This window comes from Talaromyces atroroseus (genome assembly GCF_001907595.1).
Source record: "Talaromyces atroroseus strain IBT 11181 chromosome Unknown scaffold_3, whole genome shotgun sequence".
NCBI classification, from domain to species: domain Eukaryota; kingdom Fungi; phylum Ascomycota; class Eurotiomycetes; order Eurotiales; family Trichocomaceae; genus Talaromyces; species Talaromyces atroroseus.
In genome coordinates, this window is record NW_017971435.1 from 1631606 (window position 1) to 1656481 (window position 24876).

The following is a 24876-nucleotide window of genomic DNA, read 5'->3' on the forward strand; positions in this document are numbered from 1 at the left end:
TTCAGGCTTCATTCAGCCCAGCACATATAGAACTCCTAAGCCACTTACTTCATCATCCTCATAGTTACTCCGTACCAGCGTGCTGTGTAATACGTATGACATGTTTTTTTTTTGATTGCTATCTTAGCATCTACAGCGATTGGCTATCTATCGATACGAGCCCTATCGATGCAACATCTGCCCTACGTTCAAGCCACGAAACGCATTCTTACAAGTAAGCTGTCACCATGTACGTGCTAAGGAGCATAACGTGCAGGAGGATCTCGCCAGGGCAATCCTGCTCATCCAATAAGCAGCAGTCCACGGTCCTTTGCCAACCGCTAGCTCGGTGCTAATATTCTGATAGCTGACTAGCGGTATGTCATCCTTACTTGGTTGTTGTTCCCTGCCATGGTGACTGTGTCCAGAGACTTGCTTCTTTACCATCATCACTGCCCCAGGGCAAATAAAGAGCCACGATCCTTTGAAAATGCAGTGGGTGCACGTGAGGCGCTATGTATCCCCGTAGCATCTGCTATTCGTGTAGGACGCAAACATGAACACAGGGATGAATACTCCGAATGGTCAAGCAAGCGGTGTATGCTATGAAAATGACGTTAGTAATCAGGCAAGGCACAAGCATATGTCTATAGTATGCTTGCTAACTAGCTTTTGGTAACGAAACAGCAAAAACTACATGAGCTCATCGACATCCAGATGGCAGGTTTAAGAATTGATTGGCATTGGCGCTGGTATTGGTGTTTACCATTCTTGATGGAGGAATTGAAAGAAACCGTTCTGATTGGAAGTATGCTCCTCGAGAAGGCCCTGATTGGGCAGCCAGAGGGCTGAGTGGGGCCATTCCCGCCGTGGTTCTTACCCCTGGTCAGCCGGATACCGTTATTTATTTATTTGATGTTTATCAATATCGAATAATAACCCGGGTAGATAGCTACTACTACACCAGAGAAGCAGCTTTCCTTGACTACTCTTAGATTATCGGCAATAGTTAGATGCGGGGACTAAGAGTCTACGATACAAACATGTAGGAGACCTGTACTCCGGTGGCATGAATACTCAAAACAATATTACGGAGTCCGTACAAAGGACCTCTTCTCGGTACACGGTTCGTCAATATTGTTCGTTGAATAATAAGAGCACCAACTATGGTTTGTACTGAGTACTTTGTAAGGAACAGAGATCGCCCTTGGTCATCTTAGAGTACCCACCGTATTCATCTCAGCTTGTCCTCTTTTTCTTGTATGTACGCACTGCTTCGCGGCGACAACACAGGTAACTAACTCAGTTGGGGGCAGGATCACTGACCATCAATCATTCATAGTCTAATAAATTATCTGGGTAGTTAAGTTAGCAGTGATACTCGCAGAGAACTACGCCGTAATGCATCGCTGGGTCCTGTTCATGCTGAAGGAGCCGATTGCAGCAAATACTAAGCAGCTAGTGCCAGCCAGCCCTTTCCCCGTTTGGTCGCGGCTTCCTTTCCTTCCTCCTCCTCCTCCTCCTTTCCGTTTTTCCATCCTCCCCCCTTCTTCACTTCGTCCTCTCCTCCTTCCTGGTCTCTCTTTTCTCTGCATACCTTTCTCCTCATTCCTTACTTTTTTTCTTTCTTTCTTTCGTTCTTTTCTTTTCCCTCCCAGCTGTCTGATTCTTCTTCTTCGGCTCCGTTCACATTTCGTTACCTCGTTTATAATCCGCGTTCCGATCACCGCTCCTTCGGTATAATTAAATTGGGAAAGGTAAAAAAATTGAAAACAACAACATTACCCTCCAGCGAATGGTCCTTTTCCTTCCTTTCGTGATCAATGCGTCTGATTCCATTTCGTCTCAACCAGCTCTTACTTATTCTTTTGTCCAACCCAAGACTTTCGTTTTACTAGCTTGTGCGCTACTTGTCGTCCGATCAATCATCGCTTCGTCGTAGTCTCACATTCGCTTACCCATATCGCGCATACTTTCTTCGCTTTAGACGAGAGTCGATTTATCCTATCTTGGTATAATCTCAGAAGACTCCGAACCGGCTATCCCGTCGGATTCACTCGTTGATTATATATACACACGGTCGATCAACTAGACGCGCTTCGCATTGAGACTTGGGGGCCTGTCTATGGTATATTGGGTTTCACCTTGAGTGATTCAGAGGTTGTCTATTTATTCATAGCAATCTCACCTTCTCATCACTTCTCTTCGCGTACCAGCGTCCGGTGATATCAGATCCCGGACCTCGTCTATCCGTCAAAACGGCTGTACTCTCGTCGAATATACGGGACAATCTTGTCCTGCCACCGCACATGCTCGCCATGCAAACTGCGGACTCGAAGAACTCGCGTTTACCGTCAGTATCGAAATTGTCCGGATTTAACGCCGATCACACAGGCTTCTCCCACGGCGCATTCGCTTCCAACAACCCCTCAGTACAGCAAAGCTTTGGGAACCGTGATTCTCGACGAGCCAACATTCCCGCCATAAACACCGGATCCGCGATTCAGAACGGCAACGACCTAGGATCCGGCTTCGACATGAATGTCACTCCGCTTCTTCCTTCCCAGCTCCTGCTTGGAAGTCCCTTCCAGCCTGGTACCCCGTCCGCTTTCGCATCACCTCAATTCGCCAATTTCGGCGGTTTCTCCCAGGCAAATTCCGCTCATAACCAGAACGGTCAAAACCAACTAGGCAGCCCAACTCAGGCACAGCCAAATGCTTTGTCCCCCCAGCTATATCCTGGACTGGTCTCTGCAGATGGATTCGCTGGTTTAGGCGGACCACAGTCACCAATTGGCGGGTTCCCTGGTTTGACCAATGCTACTTTCGGTGCATCTAACGCCCACCTGGGACCCGGTATGCTTTCAGGCACCAGCCGCACTGTGTACCTTGGCAATATCCCGGCGGAGACGTCGGCAGAAGAAATTCTGAACCACGTTCGCAGCGGCCAAATCGAGTCCGTTCGTTTGCTACCAGACAAGAACTGCGCCTTTATCTCTTTCCTTGACAGCAGCTCTGCTACGCATTTCCATTCTGATGCCATCCTGAAGAAGCTGGCAATCAAGGGCAACGACATCAAAATCGGCTGGGGCAAGCCCTCCCAGGTCCCAACTTCGGTCGCTGTAGCTGTACAGCAGTCAGGTGCCTCTCGAAATGTTTATATGGGCAGTCTCCCTGAGGATATCACCGAGGAGGAGTTACGGGAAGATCTGGGCAAATTCGGTCCGATTGACACTGTGAAGCTTGTCAAGGAGAAAGCCATTGGTTTCGTGCACTTCTTATCCATCAGTAACGCCATCAAAGCCGTCGCTCAGCTCCCTCAAGAGTCCAAGTGGCAAGCTCCCCGACGAGTCTTTTACGGCAAGGATCGCTGTGCCTATGTATCAAAGACCCAGCAACAGAATGCTGCTCAATACCTTGGCATTGCGCCTGGTTATGCCCATGTTCTCAACAGCGCAGACCGCGATCTAATTTCCAACGCGCTTGCCCAACAATCAGTTGCTGCAGCCGCCGTCGCGACCACCGCTGGTGGTGTTAATAACCTTGGAAACCGGACCATCTATCTCGGTAATATTCATCCTGAAACCACCATCGAGGAGATCTGCAATGTAGTCCGTGGCGGCCTCTTGCATCATATTCGTTATATTCCCGACAAGCATATATGCTTCGTCACATTCATTGACCCAACCTCCGCGGCATCATTTTATGCCCTCAGCAACCTTCAGGGCTTGATGATCCACAACCGGCGGCTAAAAATTGGCTGGGGTAAGCACTCTGGTGCTCTCCCGCCTGCCATTGCTCTTGCAGTCAGTGGAGGAGCTTCGCGCAATGTGTATATTGGGAATCTAGACGAGACCTGGACTGAAGAACGCCTCCGTCAAGACTTTTCTGAATATGGGGAGATTGAGCTCGTCAATACTCTGAGAGAAAAGAGCTGTGCATTTGTTAACTTCACGAACATCGCCAATGCCATCAAAGCCATCGAAGGAATGCGTGGCCGCGAAGAATACAAGCGCTTCAAGATCAACTTTGGTAAAGATCGATGCGGCAATCCTCCTCGTCAGGCAAGCAATAGCAATCAGCAACAGCAAAACCGCAATGGCTTGGAAGAACAGTCACCATCTCCGTTGAACGGCTTCAAGCAGAGTAGCAGCCAGGGCTCCCAGCCAAGCCCAACACGACCCGCGTTGTCTCCCGCCCCCGGATCATCGGGCTCACAGGGTGGACAGCAGAACCGCCCCCCCTTGCAAAATCTGTCGTCGCCTTCATCGATTCTGAACTCCGGGAATAGCAACCCTCTCACAATGTACCTGAACCAGGTGTCTACTCAGCAGGGCCAGGATCAAGAAAATCGCCTGGCGGATCCCATTACTTTGGCGACTTTGCAGCAACAGCAGCAACAGGCTCTCGCCAATCAGCAGGCAACACTGTACAACGGAGCAGGCTCTAATGAAATGTCCAACGGAGGTATCGAGAATACCCTTCACCAACGAAAGGCTTCAAACGGTTTCCTCAATATTGCCAATGGCCACGCTGGTCCCACTCACAGTTCCGCAAATAGTCTCAGTGTTCCTCGAATCCAGCACTCGCGCGCTGTCAGCCTACCGTCCTTCTCCCAAGAGCCATTCGGACCAAACGGCAACCAGGCGTCTCATGGCCGCGCTGGACTGTCTCATCAGCCCCAGGGGAGCTTTTCCAGCTTCGGTTCAGCTCTGGGTGGTCTAAATCACAGTGGCTTTGGTCTAGCTATTCAGAACGAGTCCTCTCTTCCAGGCTGGGCTGAGGAGGAGATAGGGGCAAAATGAAAAACGCCCACATTTTGTTTTTCTTTTTCGTTTGGAAACTTGCCGCCATTTTCTTGACTTGATCCTTGGTGGTTTAATCGAATTCAACATTTATGTGTTTTATCTAATTCTATTCTCCAATTTTGTTTCTGTCATGCCCCCCCCCCTCTTTATTACTTTTATTATTATTATCTTCTGATTCATGTATTCGTCTTGATTTTATGCATTGTCTAAATGATTTTATACTCCATGCCAAATGAGTCCTTTCTTCCTTTTTTATTTTATAAATCCGGTTTTAATACTTTTTTTTCGAACCCTTTGTATTGCTAGCTGGCTAACGAAAGTTTTGGCTTTTGATGGGTGGTTTGCAAAAGGTTTCTTTTTCTTCCTTTTCTTCTTTTGCAACTGCCCTGTTTCGAAGTGTATTCATAAAGGAGAAAAAACAATACTCGGCTGGATTGGGCTGGGCTCAGTTTTTCTGTTCTGTCTTTTCCTTTTTCCTGTCGCCGAGTTTACTTTTACTATTTTGTGATTCTATCCTTTTTTTTTTTTCAAAGTCCTTTGTAATGTTTGAGTGATTGATTAAGTTGTGATTCAGTCCTGTGATGGGAACTGCGCAGGCAAGTTGACTCACAAGAGAAAAGAAATGGGTTGGAATATTATGGGCGAGAGAAACAGCGAGGAAGGAGCTTGTAAAATAGGATGTTATATAATATAGCATAGCGCAACAACTAAATATCTGACCTATTGCGAGTAACCAAACTGTCCCATGCCAATCTTCTCGATGTTATTATGATCTAGCAAGATAGCCATTGCGCTTTTTCAGCTTGTAGGTCCCTAGCATAGTTTTAAATGCAAGTTTGCTGCACTCTACGCGTGGTGAGCACGCGGCTTAAGGAGACAAGGCAGAGTTCTTCCTGTTTCCAACTTCTCCATATATCCTCTTCTTCCATCACACTTACCTGCCTAGACCATGTAATATATTTGAGTATACACCAAACATATCATATTTAGGGCTAGGTGGCCAGTCCATCACGACAGGTCACGTGATCCCAGGACCAGCTTCCGCCACTCGACCTTAATTGGCTGCGGCAAGTTCTTGCAACCACGTCTACTCATAACATCAAGGGGGAAAAGAAATATTCACACGACGGACGCAGAAGACACAAAAAGAACTCGTTCTCACCGGCCTATAGAGCCAACGAAAATGTTACCGCCCGAGCAGTTCCATATCAAGCGTCGACGAGAAGAGGAGCCGGTAGAAACGCTCTGTAAGTAATATCCGTTGTTGAACCAACAACCCCCCCCCCGGGGGGGGACCTTGCATACCCTACCAGCATGTATAAAAAATGCCCATAAAACCGGCATTACGAAGGGGGAATCACATTTTCAAGATATAAACTGAACTTCGATTATAGACATCCAGTCTGAGCTGCACCAAAAGAAACGGCGCTTTACAGACTTTATTTTCCAGAGGGTGAAAATCCCGAGTGGCACCACCACTCCCAGGAATGATGACTCTTCTTCTATCCCCTCGTCATCGCCTGCGGCTGCTCTGGCCCTGCAGGACCGTCTCCGCAGTCCCAGGTCTGTGAGCACATCGGGCTTTGCGAGCGACAACAAAGTGCGCCGTCAGCCTGCAGCCAGACCAACAACAACAACAACAACAACAACAGTAGGAACGAACGGCATTCCCACTGTTAGAACAACGTCTCCAGGCGCAGAGTTTCGTGATGAAAGTATTCGCACCGAGACTCGACGCCGCGAACTCGAGGCTAAACGCAAACGACTCCAAGAGCCTTTGGGTCAGTTTTTGCCGAAATCAGAGGAGACTGAAGTTCCATTGCAGACTAGTGATGATGATGCGCGTGTCACTCCTGCTTCGTCTATTTCAGAGGAAAAGGAGAGCAGCGGCGGCCGCACGCGTCCACTCAGTGCTACTCCCTCTGCATTTCCAACCTCTCTCCGGCGTTTCCATATTGCGCGGCCAAGCACGTCCATGGATTCTCTTAAGGGAGCTGCTGGAGGCGGAGTGTCGAAGAAAGGCAGCACGCCAAACCGGGCTCGAGCGATTCTGGTCGAGAAACTTACTCGATCACCTTCGCTAAGAGGTGCATCAGTGTTGCAGACACTGGAGAAGAAAGCAGATGGCCATGTGGAGTTGGACACGGTGGCCCAGTCTCAGGTTGCCGCTGCTCAACCTAAGGCAGCTCAGCAGTCTAACTCCCAACTTCCAGAAACCAAATCTGGGCCTTCAACAAGAAAGCGACCCGTCGTTAACCAAGCCGAGAAAAATTGGAGAGCACAGCATCAACCCGCTATCTCGGCAGCCAAAGAACACTTGACGACCAAATACGAACAAACTGCAGATGATTTAGACAGGCTAGCCGCAGATCTAGAACAGGTGATGCTAGATATAGAATCAGAGGAAAACCAAATGGACGGTCTTGTTCACAAATCACCATCAACTACCGCAAATGCACATGTGTCTATTGCACCGAAGCCAAAAACACCCTTGAAATATCAGCCCCGTCATCCAGCTCCTCGAAAAACAGCCGCACTCTCAGCATATGTCACAAACGAGGAGGAATACGCCTTAGAAGACAAGACTATGCACGAAGCAGATAGTGACGGCGAGTACGTGTACGACACCTATATCCGCATCCCGTTACACACGGCGCCTCAGCTACCACAACAAAAGCTACAATCAGACATAACCGGATACACAGATCCACTAGCCGAAGCCAATGCAGCAAACGGCATCAGCACCATTGGCCCAACACGCACAGACATTGGCGTCGTCGTAATCACTTCCGATGACGAGGAGATCTGGGATCAATACTTGGAAGACGACCAAGACTCCGAGGTCGACTGGGATGGCGACGATGTAGATTCGAACGGTAAATTATATGTTCCTTCCTTCTTTCAGTTTCTTTTTGTGTGTTAAGCTAATGAAATAAATCAAATTCAGCGGAAGACAATCCCGCAAACGACTACCCCGACGAAGAGCTTTCGTCTGCAGATGAATACGACGATAAACCAAGTATATATCGTCGGTATCGGTCAACGGCGTCTGATGACGAGGAGTATGACATTAATGAGTTTGATGAAGAGGGGGGATTTGATGATGACTATAAAAAGTATATGTATGATTATGTTGGAGATGACGACGACGATGAAGATTATTAAGTAAAGAATATTAATTTAGGATCTAATCAGCAATCTATCCGCCATGATCTATTATTGGTTGACATATCAATTGAACGTGCACATATATATATATAGTTAATACCTAATATTTGTACTTTATTTGGTAAATAAACAGGGTAACTAATCGAAGTACATGTGTATTTCAAAAGCAAAATAACTAGAGATGTGCAGAGAATTGGGTATGTTCCTCTCTAATCATTTGGCTAAGCTTGAAGGCCATTGCAGCAATAGGCGACATTGAATGTCCGCTGATCTGTTCCGGGAACACACTCACATCCATGACTCTGAGCCCCTTGACTCCATGCACTTTACATTGCAAGTCGACGACACTAGTCTCTAGGTCGAGGCCCATGCGCGCCGAGCCCACTAGGTAGTAAAGCGTGAATGCCTTCTCTCCTTCATCCAGCGGATGAGATGCTCGTTCTGGAATCTTCTCTATATCGCTGCTCGAGTACGGCCACCAGTACGAAGTTGGATTGTCGTTTACTGGCACTGGTTCCAGGTATTTTTTGGGAGAGGCGCAGTGCGAATTAACCTGAGAACAACCCGTAGGCCCGCCACGACGGCTTTCACATCGTTGTTGCATTTGTCTGACAGATACTTCGGGTCGATGATGGCTGCTCTTCTCCATAATGGATAAATGATAGAGGAACGGCAACCAGCTCAGTCAGCTTGTTGGCACACCGCTTCTTGAGTATTTACCCGAAATCAAACTGAGATATCTCGATCAGAAGCCTAGCCCTATACCTGTGAGAATTCCTGAGCTGGGCTGAGCATAAAGCAGCATGATGCTGAGCGATTTATCATTTAGATAGGCAAATAAGCATAGATAGCACGGAAGAAATAGATTTGGAGTTATACCAAAAAAGACAAACAAAGCCACCGCAAGACGGGGAAAAAATAAAATAAAAACAAAGAACGAGAACGCAGACGAATCCACCAATATATCCAGCATATATCCAATAAAGAGGAAGTGAGATAGACGAGGAAGTGAGACAAAGAAATAATAAGGCTCAAAACTACACCCATCCAAAGGAAGAGTATGTATGTATAGTTTCCGTACATGTTCTTGTTTTCGATCAATGGGAATAGCAAAGAACATGACGGGAAAAAAAAACACCAAGAAATGATTAGGGAAACCGAAAGAGAAGAGTAATGAGAATAAGCTGAGACAAGAACAAAAAAAAAGAAGTATACCACCGAGATTTCCGACCATGTCAATGCAGTAGCGACAGATAGCCTCTCCAAAACATAAAATCAGAACAGATTGAAGCGGATCATGAATGCAGGAGAATAGGAAGGAAGGAGTAGATGTGAGAATATATCAAGGAATTTTTCCCAAAAAAAAAGAAAGTCACATCCAGAGAGGAGGTAGATTAGTATCCCATCTCCTCCTCTTCTTCTTCACTGACTATCTCTTCCGAGTAAGAGCTCGGTGTGTATGGCTCAGGAGTGGACTGTTCTGAGGATGAGACTGAAGCCATCGAAGAGGAAATAGAAGAATGACTATATGTTCGCATCATCATCCGCTTATCAGAGGCAGTAGCTAGGTTGTGGTTGTGGTTATAGGCGTCCTTGGTGCTACTGATGGTGTGGTTTGGTTCGATCGGGGTCAGTTGCGGACCTGGTTGAAGACCAGCAATAGCATGCTTGGTTTTCATCCACGGATACCATACGCGACACCATTCAATAACTCCAAACTTGGGCATCCGTTCACGAGACGGTCGACCACGAGCCATGAATTCGCCATCTTTAAGCCGTCGTTGTTCGCGCACAGTTGGGCATTTTTTGGCGTGGATGAATCGATAGAATTTGCACTGAATGCCCTGCGTGTTTCGCTCAGAGCGTCCTTGCCCTGGGAACTGACTGTTGAACGCATCTGTGCAATCCTTCCAGTCTTCATCAAGATCAACGCGATGATACCAGATGAAGTACATCTCCTCATCGGTGTATTTAGGCCGAGGGGCTCTTCGCCGCTCACTTATCGCCGTCGACGATGTGCTGGAAACCGAATCGAAGCGCTCGTACCGGTAATCGGCTGAGCCTTTCTGTTGCTGCTTGTTATCGATGCCTAGTGAGCTTTCCTGGACATGATCGCTATGGCTCGGCGAGTTTGCTCCTCTCTTCTGACGGTGCTTGCCGTTGTGTGTATCATCGATTTGCATTTTGTGAAGTGGTAGGTTAAGATTTTGGCGTGCATCTTTTGTGCCTATATTTTGTTGTGGTGGATTCAAAAGCGCACTAATAGACATTTGAGTTGTTGCAGCTGACATGGTTGCTGTATCTATCTTTATCCCCTTAAGCCGTGAATTCAGGAGTAGAGAGAAAGACGTGCGAGGTCCAGAATGTATGCGATGTGATAAAAAGGAGAATCAATCAAGACCCTGCTTTGTTATTTACCCCCCCCTGACTGTTCAGGCACCGGAGAAACCCCCCGAAATCAAGATCAATATACAGTGCACGAGCTGATTACTGTATATTCTTGACTTGTGGCAATGACTTTAAATGTTGATCAGTCACCCTAGCAAACGAAGCCTTTGTTTAGCGCAAGGCCTCGACCGAAACTCGAGGACTGGAACAAGCAAGACAATTCTGAGCCTGGGTTTATCAACCGAACGTCTCTCGCTAGAGAGAAGAGAACAAAAAAATAATCGGAGAAAGCCGTGTCCAAACAGGATATGGTTAAGCAAGCCCTCGCTCAGGTTTCTTAGAATCTCAGGAGAAGAAAGAGAGAGTAAAAGAAAAGCTTAGCAGATCCAGGAAGATTTTTCCTGGCGCATACTTGAACAACGACAAGGATCTTTTTTTTTATTATTTATCAGGGTCTGTCCTGGAGGGGTGGGGATGATGAACGAAATAATGGCACGTCAATGGCTGTATAAGCAGGCAGAGAGTTGAGACGTTTGCCAAAGAGGGAAAGAAAAGGAACAAGGTGATGTCTGGTGGGAGTCAGGCAAACAAAGACATGGGTACATTTTATGAACGTCGCAATGTGTCATGGGCCAAGGCAGATTGAATAATGGAGCGACTTTCTTAGAGTCTTAATACTCCCTTCATCTAGCGACGACGACTATCGAGAGTGGGGAATAACTCGATGTCTCGGCCAAAGAAAGAAAACCGACGTTAAATGCGGCGCATCATTTTTTTTTTCTGTCTTCTGCATAAAGTTGAACCTATAAATTGGGCTAGGTCGGGTTTTAATTGACTCTGATAGGGCCTGCATAACTGGTGTAGCAGATGCTAGAGACCAGCCAGGGCCAGGGTCTGCATTTCAGGCTGACCAACATGGATGCCGCTGTCAAATTCTGGACCCAATGTGCATTGTGAGAATCATCCGATCCCGTTCTAATAGATCTGCGAGCAAGTAGGATGGATCCATAGAGTGGAGTTCAAGTTGCGCTAGAACTTGCTAAAAGAGGACTCCCCGTGAAGAGCACGTATGGAGGGTTAGCAAGAAATGACGCTTGCGAGGCAGCAGCCCCAAAGAGTGTTGCAAAGGGGAAGGAAAAAAACGGCGCCGGCTAATTAGGCAGAATCCTTCCTAGCCAGCAGGAAATGGCAAGTGGACAGGAAAGGGAAGGACAAGGCTATGATTGAGATTGGCAGGGCCGATCAAGTTAGCCGAGTGTCCGTTATCTTTTCTCCGTCCCTATGCATACCTCACCGAGACACACAGCAAGATTGAAGTGGGAGAACAATTTGGGACAATGCAATCAAAGGACAAATGCGTCAATTAAGACCCTTCACATCCTAGTTTTTTTTCGTCATTGAGGGGCGAGAGTCGTATAGAGAACACGAGGGGAGTCGAATGAGCAAACGAGAAAGGTATGGCAAAAGACTCCTCCTCCTGCACGACCAACATCAGCAGACAGGTCGATTGGGCGCGAGGCAACACCCAAGTTGCACCAAGTTTTAGCTTACCGTTCTGCTGGGATTTTTGGACGAATAGAAACGGCGAGCACCCTGGCCAGTGCAACCACAGAATGAGAGTGATGGACCTAGATGAGCAATAAAACACGCCCCCTCCCCTTCTGCCGCGTAACAAGTCCCGTCAGGATAGATTGCCAGCACATCGTTGCATTCAATGCATGTTGACCGCAGCGCCGTATGTATTATTGAGGATATTATAACTATGTATGGAGTCGCCTGCTCTGTCTTTAATATTTCTTTCTGTCTGGAGGGTGTGCGCCAGATTTGTCATTCGTCAGCCAACCGCCGATACCCTTTAATTTTTGGTTTTTCGGCACGACACTCGCCGGAGCAAGTGAGAAGATGGTGGTGATGAATAAAAAGAAATAATAATTGGTGAGTATTACGACCTGCGCCGCAGACGCCGCCTCGTTTCCACCATTCGATATGATCTAAGCCAGTTAGCGCGGGCCTTAGTGGCATATAGTGCGCCTGGCTCTTTGTCTGGCAGCGGAGACTAGAGCCACTAGAGGGCAGCATCGGTCGACGAGGGATGTAGTTGTCTGCTGTGTAGTCGATTTTAGTGCTTAGTTGGTCCTAGTGCGTGACCGTGGTCGTAGTAGTTGCTTTTTGGCGTTCGCACTCTAGTCTTTTATTAATCAAAAATAGTTAACTAATAATAGTAGTTAGTCATGTAGTTGCAGAGACTCGAATCAATTTCGATTCCCACCGAAAGTGGCTGAGGCTCTGGCGGCCGGATTATCAGCGCACGGAGTACACCGTGCATATCTCGACATGCACCCACAATAGCCATGGATCATAGCAGACTTGTAGTAGTAGGTAGCAGTGCGTATTATCTGCTGTGGGGGGGTTGGAGAGGAGCCGTTGGCCTGCCTGGTAGTGGACAGCCGGCAACAAAGAAAAGAAGCCTGAGGAAACAGATGAAGGGCCGTCGATCGTCTGATCGTTTTCCGTGTCACTCTGCGCTCTGTGCTCCTCCTGATCATCACGCAGTACGGGGTACGAAGTAGTAGTGCAGGTGTTGCGAGCATCACAAGGAAGAGAGTGCAGAGCAAGAGTGAAGACGAAGACGAAGACGAAGACGAAGACGAAAGCAGAAGGAACGACGAAGCCACGGCGGAAGGCCGTGCCTTCCTCTTTCACTCGGCAGGCTCCTTCCCCGAACAGATCGATCGCTAGTCGGCTTCGATCAACAACAACAACAACAAACACACCACACGCCATTCCCTTTCTCTCCCACCAAACTACTTCTCTACTATCTCGCGCCTCTCTACGAAGTACTCCGCAATCAAAGAAATGCAACGAGGGGAAACGCGCACAACAAAGCCCGGCATACATAATCGGCGCTCATCTCGCATGCACAGATCTCGCCATTCTTTCACTCCTACGCCGCCACTCCACGTCAACTGCCTTTTTCATCCAAGGCTGAACTTTATCATCGTGCCAGACAGAATGCAAGGATGAATTATGAATCCTTCGGTCCAATGACGGTGCTCCTTGCTTAATTCTCTCGCCGTTCTGTTCTCCCATTGCCCGGAATCTCCAGTAGCGTCGACCTCGGACTCGATAATCAGCCGCTAGCCGCCAAATCGGAGAGTTTTCATTCATTTCCTTTTCTTTGTTCGATTTGGGACCGTTGCCACGCCGCATGAAGAGACGGTCAGGTGACTTGGTCCAGTCCTGTCTTTTTGGCGAGAGAAGGATCGCTCAAAGAAAAGCGCCCCCAATCAATCCTGATAAATGTATGGTCTAGGCAGACGATTGAATTCGGCGCAAATCTCGTTCCCGTGAGGGTTCGACGGCGTCCATGACTCGTAATGGATGCGCAAGACAAAAGACTTGACTGTTATTGAAGAAGCCCTCTCATATATATGTCGATCATTGGAGCCGTCGAATTGTCGATGAAGAGCAACCCAAAGCATTCTTCAGTAGTGCCGTTACTTGTCGAGTCATTCACTGTATCTGACTACTATCTGCGTTGGCCCAGTTGCGATTATGGCCTGCCGTGTTGCTGTTCGCTACCAAGTACGCGGCCTTTCCGGTCATGTTTAGTACGTAATGGGTGCAGAATAAGTCCAGAGCAGATAAATTGCAGTTATCAACTAGCTAACTAAGTTGAGTCTCGCTCATAGGATTAGGCGGATTCGCGGCGTACTCCGACCTAGGTGCATTACGGTATTCTACAGAACGGTGAACCTACATGATGAATACGAGACGTGGTGCAATTGATAAAATGAACAACAACCTTGAACCCTGAAAGTTCTTTTTTACTCTGACTATGGGAGAAAGTAAGCTACGTACGTCTGTCTCATGCTAGCGAAATCTTGCCGGACTTGCCGAGCCCTCCGTGCACTGTGCGCAGGCTAAATTACTAATTACAGCAAACTCCATAGTAGCAGTACTAAATTCCTTAGCACATGCAACGCGCACCGGAGGCAAGCCAAAAGATGATTTCCCCGGCGGCGCAGTGACAAGATGTCCTTGAAAATTGCATCGCTTCAACGGATAGTGGATCCTATTCCGGGACCTAGTCAACCTTCATATACGTACTCAAGTAGTAGTAATATGAGGTCCAGAACGCGAACCATAGCTCGGTTGCATCTTGCAATTACTAGTTATATTGTCGCCAGGTAACCGATTATCATGTGGCAGTGCATGGTTTATCTTAGGTCTTTCTTGATGGGGAAGCTGTTTATGATTTATGCAGAGCACCACGTAAATTATCGATGAGCATCATGGGGATTGAACATGGAATTCTTGCACCGCATAATCGAGACCTCGGATGCAACCCTATGATGGATTATTGTGCCTGCAGTCTTAGAGATGTCTCGGAGTACTCGCTCACCTGAGCCTCGTGGGAGGATTAGGGCAATCATCTATCCTGGTATAGAAGAGCATGGCTATTCTGTCAGGTAGTTTTCGGTGACTTGTCTACTTACCCAATTGGGGTTTCCCTGCATATGTCCAAATCTCGTTGTAAAAGGGTTTGGTCGATTGATTGAACGTTAATCAATGATTCACAAAAATCATATGCAAAATGCTCGTGAATTGAACAGCTGTCTTTTCCTAAAAGACTGTTTACCTAGCCCATGTCGACAAACTAGGTACTTGGCCACTACAATCTATACCTAGGTGCCTAGATAGATACCACTATTTTTGATATAGCAAAGTCAAATAGCATCTTTTTTCTATGCATCTAGGTAGGTAAGATCGGTGGCTTATTTAACCTATAACGTGGATAACTATTATAATCCGTTCTGCTATTGAATCAATAGCCATTCTCGAGATCAGAGAGCAGTAGAGTATCGAACATTCCAAGTTGGAACTTCTTCCCGGTGATGACTGGTAGCTGAGAGGTATTGTTTGTCTTTGTCTTTGTATGATGTATCTACCTAGGTATTTTCTGTAATATTCAAGGATCTTGTATGCAACCTGTCTCTGCTTTCTTTCTGATCATGATTATCGAGGCGAGTTCCAAGTGTACAGACTCTGGCTGCATGAAATTCTCTCACTCTGTTCATCCGAGATTCGATATCTTGCACTGCAATTTAGATATAACGACTGAAATGAGGAAAAGAGAGCGTTGAACTTGCGACGGTAACTTGCCATAGTTCTCTCGGTTCAGGCATCTGAGCTGCGAAACGTTGCGATATACTGCAGACAAGTGTGCAAGTTATTTCCAAATCATATTCAATGCGTAATGACAACTGGTCAAGAAACATACTGCAAGAGTTGAAATTTTGATAAACATTGGTTTTATCTGGTGTGATTTTTCTTTCAGGATGAGCTGTTCTGGTAGAACATTGCTACATATCCTGAAGAAGGAAGAGAAATAAGAGAAGAAAAGAGAAGTTAGCATACGCTTTGCCAGCAGCCTCTCTTCTCAATGAGGCTTTTGAGTATGTAGTGAGGTCCTCCTGGGAGTGCAGCACATGCTCATCCATGTATCTGTCCCTCACCGCTAGGCTTCATTGACCTTCCCAGGTATCGCATACGGCGATACAAGCGGTCCCTCCTTAGTCAGCTGATCACATGCTACAGTATCAACTCCATGCATGCATGCATTATACGGTAGAACGAGATCAGCAGAGGTAGTATGAAGTAGATCTACCCTTCTAGCCCTTGGCGGAAGCAACATAGAACGAACGGACTTTGCTGGTTAGCGCGCTCTCTTTTCTGGAATGGAGAATGCTGGACCTGCATGACCATGGAGGCGCTGATTAGTGAAGAGAAATAAGGGAAAGACCTCGTACACTTCCAGCATGACATTCATAGAGCGTTAGCTTTGTGTCTAGATGACTTCACCACACAGAAAGGAACTGGCAAGCTAGTGATGCAGAGTCCGTCCATGTACCAGCCATATATATGGCTGTCCGTTTTGATGTCGATAATATTGGGCTTTTTGATATCGCCAAGTTGAACGAACGAACGGTATACATGGTTAACCTCTCGCAGAGAATGCTTCCATGGGTGTCGACTAGAAGCTATCAGAACTGAGTAGGCAATCACGAGACAATATGGAAGATAGCACTTACGGCGGACCACCATTACTTTGCTTGTCAAAGGAATGAATAGAAGGAACGCCGTGTTCTTCAGAGGTAACTGGCAGCAAGGTAAGAAGAGAGACAGCCAATCACAGCCAATACCGCACGTGCTCCGTTGCGGGAAATCACGTGGGCGGATGGGGCGGCTCGGCGACTATTTCGACGGGAGTATCCTCGTCGTCGTCAACCGGAGACACACTCATCATACTCGTAGTTAGTCATGCGGACCACATCACTTACACATCGCAGGTGAAGAAAATCGGCAAGGAGCAGGGCTGATCGATGTTCGGCGTTGGGCAGCGTGCAGCGCCTAGTGACTAGGCGTGCATGTTAGATCGAGGCCATTGGTGCCTGAGCCGTGGCCCGAATCCTGATTTTGCACAAGCCGGAGTAAAGGAAACGATCTCTCTATGTGCTAATGATATACATATAATATGCGTAGTTAAGTATATCGACTGTATAGTAGGTATAGTAGTGATACTCGCACAACAACTCCGTCTTCGGTGCGATAAAAAGGCCTGCTGCAACACAAAAGATCTTATCTGATCGAGATAATTCCGCATTAGTCTAGCTATCATCAGCCCCCACCACAGCCAAGTGACTAAGGTAATCCTCCCAACTCAAACGATCAAGCTACTCTTTAGCCTTCAGACTCTTCAGGACACTTGTCTGTCATTCGTCGGGTCCGTAAAATATTTATTATTATTTATTTATTATACGGGCTATTGGTTTTGTTCGCCCCTCTCCCATCGATTATCGTGCGACCAGCCGCTCTTGCCTCCGGTCCGTGTCGGCTGTCCGGATGTCTTGTTTCGTCCTCGACCTCGCTATATATCCCGGTAGACCGCGCGTCTAGCGAGCTAGCTAGTCCCCTCAAGAACTACGGAGTAGATATACACTCTTCGGTCGTGTATGTGATCGTCTACCTGCTCGCTGTCTTCTCCGCCTTCTCCTCCCTCCCCCCCGCGTATCCGCTCTTCGACCGCATCGCCGACCCACGCCGACTCTCAAAGCATATGGACTTTTCATAACCAAGCAAGAAACAAGACCGGGCAGGTTTTTCCAACTTACTGGTTTGCCGACGGATACATCGGACACTCTTTGCCGGCATGACCCTGTTGAAGGCCGCTTCGAACTTCATTTCCTATGGAACAACGGCGAACCCAGAGCATGCGATGGGCGACCAAGAGGAGGAAGACCGGCTTCTGTATCCGCACTCGGTATACGAGCCGGACAATGAGACCGGCGATGGGTCTAGCATCGGGAGTGATGTTCAGGATGGCGTTCGCAAGATTGAGGCGATCAACCTGACCTGGACGCAGCGATCTCTCATGATTGCATACCTTGGGTAAGGAAGGGCGCAATGCGATGGCAGGTGCCAGTTTCACGCCAATGCTTATTTGTCATCTTTCGCAGGATATTCCTCATGGCGTTTTGTACCTCGCTTGAAGGTCAGACGGTGGCGTCGCTCGCGGTGTATGCTACCAGTTCGTTTAGCAAACATTCTTTGATTTCGACGGTTCTGGTGGTGCAGAATGTCGTTAATGGTGGGTCGTCGTCCAGCCATTTATTAATGTACGCTGCTGACTGGGGGTAAAAAAAAATAGCTGTGATCAAACCGCCCATGGCAAAGATGGCAGATGTCTTCGGCCGGTTCGAAGCCTTCTGTCTTAGTATCATCATCTATGTGCTTGGCTATATTCAAATGGCTGCCTCAAACAACGTGCAGACCTATGCCTCTGCGCAGATTTTCTACTCAGCCGGATCGACAGGACTTCAAATTCTCCAGCAGGTGTTCATCGCCGACAGTAGCGATCTTCTGAACCGAGCGCTCTTTGCTCTTCTACCGGAATTCCCTTTCTTAGTCACGGTGTGGATCGGACCGACGATTGCGGATTCAATCCTTGCACATGCGTCATGGCGATGGGGATATGGGATGTGGGCGATTATCCTGCCGGCGACGTTTCTGCCGCTTGCTTTGACGCTCCTCTTTAATCAACGTAAAGCCAAGAGGCTACGACTGATCAAGCAGAGGCGCCGTAAGCAGCACCGTACTTTTTACGAGTCCCTGCGCTCGACATGGTTGGAATTGGATATGTCGGGGTTGCTACTGCTCTCTGCGGCCGTCTCGTTGTTGTTGATACCGCTCACTTTAGCTGCGAATTCCAAGGGTGGGTGGCACGACAATCGGATTATTTTGATGTTGGTTCTAGGTTGCGTATTTCTTGTTCTGTTTCCTGCGTGGGAGTCCTCGCGGAAACTGGCTCCGAAGCCGCTGCTTTCTCTGCATCTGTTGACCGAACGAACCGCGCTGGCCGGCTGTGCCCTGGCGTTTTTCTACTTCAGTATGTGCATACCCTGTGGCGCCTTCTTCCCCATCTCCCGTCAAGAAACTTACTGTCGCAGTGGCCTTTTATTTCTCGGTCCAACCGTACTTGTACTCTTACTTGCAGGTGGTACAGAACTACGACGTTGCTGTCGCGGGTCGGGTTACGCAAACCTTTTCCTTCACCTCAACAATTGCAGCATTTATAGTATCGCTACTGATTAAGTACACTCGCCGCTATCGGATTTATGTCGTTGCCGGTACGATAGTATATATTCTTGGTTTGGTTGCCATGCTGCTTTACCGTCAAGAGGGGAGCTCCGTACTCCAGATTCTGGGTACGCAGGTCCTCGTCGGCACTGGCGGTGGACTGGTCAACGTGCCGGTGCAGCTTGGAGTACAGGCATCGGCGCAGCATCAGGAGGTAGCAGGTGCGACAGCCATATTCCTGACAGCACTTGAGATGGGCGGTGCCGTCGGAGCAGCGATTTCAGGAGCGGTTTGGACACATCAGATCCCGAGGAAGCTGAGGCAATATCTGCCAGCTGAGAGTCAGGACCAGGCGGAGGAGATTTTTGGTAAACTGACCACGGCTCTCTCTTATCCAATGGGCTCGGCCACGCGCATAGCGATCAACCGTGCATACCAGGAGACGATGAACAATCTGCTATGTCTGGCTATTTTGGCGGCGCTCCCTATTGTTCCGTTGAGCTTGACTATGAAAGACTACCAACTGGACAAGGTATTTCTCTCTCTCTCTCTCTCTTCGTTACTGTTTCTTTTGGTTTAGTTGTATTTTGACTGACAGAAATTCAGATGGGCCCAAGAAAAAGACGCAGGGCTTCGGAGCACAGACCAGCAAATGGGGCAGCAGGTCGGTCGTCCCTGGAGGAGTGACGGTACATACTATCGACTCGTATATATATAAGCAACAGAGATTAAAAAAAAACGATGATGAATTACGAGCTATGACTTTTGATGTGTTCACTGCGTACTGGATACATGGACAGCGGACATACAAGCAAGCATATCATTTGGCAGCAGCAGATACTAGACAGTCAAGTTTCAACAGTGTTTTTACCCAAGTAGTTACATTAGAAAAAGCATGATATCCATTTTTATTTGTGTAATTTTCTTTTTCCCAGGCCAAGGTTTAACATATCATTTCACTGTTTGGTGTTGAAATGGGCCTGCGGATAACTTTTGATGTGTTTGTCTGTTTTGGCTGAGGCTAGCTTCTTTGTTAGTGTTGAGTTAGTTTTCTCCTTTTTTGATCTTTTCTTTCTTCTGTTTTTTGGCTCACTTCCAGGAGTCTGCTTTAAAATTAATTCACCATTTTGCCTAGTCACCAGTGCATTGCTGGGAGTATGGTGCAGTCCTTATCGTCAAGGAATGTGACATGGCAGCTGTTGAGCTATTAGATGGTGAGACTGACAGTTGTCAAGGACTGCCAGGAAGAGCTCAATAGCAAGACTGCAGACAATCAAAACGCTGTAGACAATAGCCATCAAGCAGAATAGCTATTCATATTCATACTAGCATTAACTAGCTACCTAGTCACCTAAATACGCAGTACAACAATTGTATAAAAAGTAGAAACAGACAGCATGGCTAGCCCCACATAGAGAGATACTCGCAGCAAAGTCACGCCCCAGACAGACATCATCCCTATCTATTCTGACTGCTGCCACCACCGTCTTGCATTCCACCCTCTTCTCCCTCCGATGCTCTCGTCTTCGATTTGATCCAGTCTCCTTCCTGTGTCTATCGCTATTTTCACATTGGCCTTTCTTATCGACTTCTTGTGTTGTCTCGTCTCGTCTCGTCTCGTCTCATCTCGCCTCGCCCCCTCGGCTTGCTCAATCGAACGTTTCAGCAGTCCTTTGAGACTCTGACTCCCTTTTTCCCCATTCCCCTCCCCCCCTCACCAGCTCTGCACAGACAGGAGCATCCTGAGTGAGAAGAGCAAGGCAGAAAGAAGAAAGACCAAAAAAAAAAGGAAAAGAAAGGCGATCAGCAATAAGGAAAGTAGCAAAAGATGGTTGTGGCTACAATCAAGTGCGTGCACTCTTTTTTTTTTTTCCTATGCACTATGTTCCAGCATTTCTGGGTGTGCGGCAACATGTGGCATGCGTGAATTGTCCTTTCAATCTAGAATACACAGTGCTGACCTCGGCTTGCTCCCGACAGATGTGTTGTTGTTGGGGATGGTGCTGTTGGCAAGACCTGTCTCTTGATCTCCTACACCACAAATAAGTTTCCCTCAGAATATGTGCCAACTGTATTCGATAACTATGCGGTGACAGTCATGTAAGTTTATCTGGCTGACTCGTATGACTGCATCCCATGCTGACCGATGCGATGCGAATAGGATCGGCGACGAGCCCTACACTCTCGGCCTCTTCGATACCGCCGGACAAGAGGATTACGATCGCCTGCGTCCGCTGTCCTACCCGCAAACCGATGTCTTCCTCGTCTGCTTCTCCGTGACCTCGCCGGCCTCGTTCGAGAACGTGCGTGAAAAATGGTTTCCGGAAGTCCACCACCACTGCCCCGGCGTTCCGTGCCTGATCGTCGGTACCCAGACCGATTTGCGAGATGACCCTGCCGTGCGCGAGAAGCTGTCCAAACAGAAGATGCAGCCCGTGCGCAAGGAGGATGGTGACCGCATGGCCAAGGAGCTGGGCGCTGTCAAGTATGTCGAATGCTCGGCCTTGACGCAGTACAAACTAAAGGACGTTTTCGACGAGGTTTGTCTCTGTCTTGCCCCTCGCCCAACGTCAATCCCAAAGATACTCACGGTACAAACAGGCTATCGTTGCTGCTCTCGAGCCCGCCCCCAAGAAGAGGCCCAAGTGCGTTCTTCTGTAGACAAACAAGAGAAGAAACCGACGATTGCGAATCTCTCTCTCTCTTTTTTTTTTCCCTTTTTTTTTCTCACCACACACTCCACTTGAAAGTCAGTCCATTTGGGTCTGGATAATTCGTTTTCAAATTTGATATCATGTGGCGTCCGGATTTCTTTTTCTTTTTTTCTTTGCCTTTTTTCCACTTCCGACACATCTTTTCTTCTTTCCATATCAGAGAACCAAACCAAGAAAACTGATCTTCAGATCGATGCTGCTGTCCACGAGTGGGTGACACTTTGATAGACAAGAAGATGCGTTGTAACCTATGTACATACGTGGTTCCATTATCTCAAACGATCAATTTTTTCTCTTACCCTTGGCCGTCCGTCGTTTTCCTCCTGCGTTTTTTTATTTTTTATTTTTTTATTTTTTTTTTTTTTGGCTTTTGAGAGCGGGGTTTTTGTTGGGCCTATCCTATCCAATGCGTATTTGACAGCCAGACCGTCGCTTTATCACATTCACTCGCCCGTCAGTCTTGATTCCGTGACGCTCGATTACTCGATTCTTTCCTACACGTATTCGGCAGCTAGATCGTCTTCCGTATCATACTCGTTCGTTGGGATATGTGGACAGGATGGGTTTGCAGAATACAATGGATCTCGAATTTAGCATCCATCGGCATCTCTGTCTTCTTCCATCATACAATCCCTTCTTTTTCTTCCCCCTCTTTCCTTTGCATTCTCCTCGTCTGTCTCGTGCAAATCACATTCGGCGTTTTGAATGGTCCATTTCCTTCTCCTGTTCATGTTACTACTCAACTAGTCTCGAATTTGAAGAACCTTGATTAAACTACGTTCGCACGTACTACAAGGAGATCATGATATCACAGCTCATCCTTCCTCCCATACCATCCCCCCAGTTGCTCCCCCGGCCCCTCCACGCCAGCCTTCACCATACTCGTAATAATCTCAAATGCCACCTGCGCGGCCGCCAGCGCCGTGGTCTCGCCGACATTATCATAACTAGGGCTCACCTCCACGATATCCGCGCCAACAACATTCAACTTCTCGATGCCACGCAGAATGCGAATCATCTCCCGCGTCGTCCACCCACCGGGCTCCGGCGTGCCCGTGCCCGGCGCAGTAGCCGGATCGAGCACGTCGATATCCACCGACAAATAAACAGGCTGCTCGGAGTCCAGCCCGATACGCTCAATAATCGCGTCAATGACACCCCGGGTGCCTATATCGTCAATGTCATCTGCATGTATGCGCATGAACCCTTGCTCGGGCGTGCCCGGCGTGGTGTAGTCGCTATCATCGACGCCCGTGAGGCGCGTGCGTATCCCCGCATGCGCCGACGTCGTGTTGCTGATCAGCCCTTCGCTGCTGGCTATGTGGAAGAAACTCCCGTGATTGAAGCGCGATTGCTCCGAGAGCCAGTACGATGCGTAGCGCACGGGATTCCAGGTGTCGAGATGGGCGTCGAAATGGAGGACTGTGATGGGCTTTTGGTAGATTTGGTACAGGGCACGGAGTGCCGGGAGGGCAACGCTGTGGTCGCCTCCCAGTGTGACCAGTTTGGGTCTTTGGTTGTTCTTGCTGCTTGCTACTGGCCGTGTGCCTAGTTCGAGGAACGCTTCGTACATCTGGCGAGAGGCTAGGGCGTTGTCGAAGGGCGTGATGGGGATGTCGCCGCAGTCGAGTAGTGTGGCCCATGACAGGTATGGATTGATGCCTGCGCGTGCATTGAAGCTTGTCCCTGGTAGTTGACGGGCGCTGGCCGCGCGGATTGCGCGAGGGCCGAATCGGGCGCCTTTTGTGTTTATATTCATTCTATAAGCGTTTTGGTACTTGACCGTAACATGAGGGGATACTCACCCGGCCTGTAACTAACAGCAGTATCAAACGGGGCACCGATGATGGCAATATCGTACCGCGCATCAGGCTCAACGAGGCACTTGACGGGTTTCATGTGTGCAAAGGTAGACACTCCAGAGAACGACCACTGTTAATCCACGTTAGTTGGTTTGGTATATTCCGGAATTTGTTGGATAAACATCATGCACACACACCTCTTGCTCCCATTTCATCAAGAGCTCCGCTTTCTTACTCTCCGTCAAAACAATCTCCTCGTCCTCATGGCCATGATGCGAGTGGGCCAGCACTGGAGATGAGCTCAGCGCGAGGAGGCCCAGCACCAGGGCATTCTTCACAGAGAAGATAGACATTTTTAGAAGAGGACTGTTTAGACAAGGCAATTCATCAAATGCAAGAATGAGGGGAATCACAGGAATTTATCATTTATCCAGCTGTAGCATCGACTTTCCTAATCCGACAGGGCCGCCCCGCTCTGTATCTCCAGGTCTTATCGGAGCGTCAAACTTCAACCCGATGCTGCGACTACAGGCAGTCTCCCGGATCGCTTCTCAGGCCATCCCGATGCATATGGGCACTGCATCTGTGCATAGTCCGTCCATTCGCCATCTCGTCTGCAGGCCTGAAGGGGCAAAAGAGCGAGATATCCTACAGCGACTAAGCCGCAACAGGCATAGCCGCACTCCACTAGCGCCATCGTGCCGACTTTCCCTTCTCGACCATCTTTCCTTTTCGAACTATCGCGAAGTCGTTGCTTGCCAATCACAACGCACCGTTCTTTCTTGTCAGAGTATATACTCGATATATATATTATATACTGCACTAGCACACCTACGCTACCATACATGATGCCATGCGGAGGGTGGTCGTGACTGGACTGGGAGCCGTGACGCCGCTTGGTGTTGGTACGCTTGCTTTCCCTCTGCCAGGAACATAGTTGATGTCTTCTCTAACTCGCGCCCCTCCAAGGCATCCGTCGCACCTGGTCTCGTCTACTAGACGGCCACTGCGGCATCGTCAATGTGGCAGACCGCCATCCGCGGTTCGCTGAGATTCCCTCTCAGATTGCCGCCGTTGTGCCACCGGGCACTCGCAAGGATGGCGGATGGAAGGCGTCGGAATGGCTGACGCGAGATGTACGGATTTCATCGTTTTTTCAGAAGTCTATCGTTTTATATATATGTATTGACATTAACTCCCAGGAAGAGCGGAAAATGGCCCGATTTGCGCAGCTCGCCATGGCTGCAACCGAGGAAGCTCTCGACGATGCTGCTTGGCGGCCTACAAGTACTGAGCAGCTTGAAGCAACGGTATTTCTTTATTTTCCACTCATTACTGTCTATTCGTTTTTTTTTTTTTTTTTTTGTTTTTTTTTTT

The 24876-nt window shown here is 48.2% G+C and overlaps 7 protein-coding genes across 7 annotated transcripts in view, besides 1 other annotated feature; 5 read left to right on the forward strand and 2 right to left on the reverse strand.

The window, feature by feature from the left end:
* Positions 1 to 2297: 2297 nt before the first annotated feature.
* Positions 2298 to 4784, forward strand: UA08_03592 (hypothetical protein; the record flags this gene model as incomplete). The annotated part of the gene is made up of 1 exon (XM_020265909.1): positions 2298 to 4784. One exon carries the CDS (start codon positions 2298 to 2300, stop codon positions 4782 to 4784), a length of 2487 nt encoding a protein of 828 aa, XP_020121256.1.
* A 1186-nt stretch (positions 4785 to 5970) lies between these two features.
* Positions 5971 to 7952, forward strand: UA08_03593 (hypothetical protein; the record flags this gene model as incomplete). Its single annotated transcript, XM_020265911.1, has 3 exons — positions 5971 to 6034; positions 6182 to 7663; positions 7735 to 7952. 3 exons carry the CDS (start codon positions 5971 to 5973, stop codon positions 7950 to 7952), a joined length of 1764 nt encoding a protein of 587 aa, XP_020121261.1.
* A 1397-nt stretch (positions 7953 to 9349) lies between these two features.
* Positions 9350 to 10246, reverse strand: UA08_03594 (hypothetical protein; the record flags this gene model as incomplete). The annotated part of the gene is made up of 1 exon (XM_020265912.1): positions 9350 to 10246. One exon carries the CDS (start codon positions 10244 to 10246, stop codon positions 9350 to 9352), a length of 897 nt encoding a protein of 298 aa, XP_020121260.1.
* A 7310-nt stretch (positions 10247 to 17556) lies between these two features.
* Positions 17557 to 19670, forward strand: UA08_03595 (Siderophore iron transporter mirC; the record flags this gene model as incomplete). The annotated part of the gene is made up of 7 exons (XM_020265913.1): positions 17557 to 17795; positions 17864 to 17994; positions 18055 to 18486; positions 18661 to 18792; positions 18854 to 19033; positions 19085 to 19515; positions 19590 to 19670. 7 exons carry the CDS (start codon positions 17557 to 17559, stop codon positions 19668 to 19670), a joined length of 1626 nt encoding a protein of 541 aa, XP_020121259.1.
* Positions 19671 to 20573: 903 nt separating this feature from the next.
* Positions 20574 to 20631: a repeat region (Identified by RepeatMasker using a combination of RepBase library and repeat library created with RepeatScout).
* A 180-nt stretch (positions 20632 to 20811) lies between these two features.
* UA08_03596 (Cell division control protein 42-like protein) lies at positions 20812 to 21644 on the forward strand (the record flags this gene model as incomplete). The annotated part of the gene is made up of 4 exons (XM_020265914.1): positions 20812 to 20831; positions 20964 to 21083; positions 21145 to 21523; positions 21585 to 21644. The coding sequence occupies 4 exons, from the start codon at positions 20812 to 20814 to the stop codon at positions 21642 to 21644; spliced, it is 579 nt and encodes a 192-aa protein (XP_020121469.1).
* Positions 21645 to 22505: 861 nt separating this feature from the next.
* On the reverse strand, positions 22506 to 23852 carry UA08_03597 (putative agmatinase 2; the record flags this gene model as incomplete). Its single annotated transcript, XM_020265915.1, has 3 exons — positions 22506 to 23437; positions 23503 to 23629; positions 23697 to 23852. The coding sequence occupies 3 exons, from the start codon at positions 23850 to 23852 to the stop codon at positions 22506 to 22508; spliced, it is 1215 nt and encodes a 404-aa protein (XP_020121710.1).
* A 500-nt stretch (positions 23853 to 24352) lies between these two features.
* UA08_03598 (putative 3-oxoacyl-(acyl-carrier proteun) synthase) overlaps positions 24353 to 24876 on the forward strand; it is a gene marked incomplete at both ends in the record, with an annotated part of 1860 nt that continues 1336 nt past the window's right edge. Inside the window, 3 exons of the mRNA XM_020265916.1 lie at positions 24353 to 24404; positions 24469 to 24635; positions 24702 to 24809. Of these exons, the coding sequence (XP_020121709.1) occupies positions 24353 to 24404; positions 24469 to 24635; positions 24702 to 24809 (327 nt within the window). The remainder of the gene's footprint in view (positions 24405 to 24468; positions 24636 to 24701; positions 24810 to 24876) is intronic.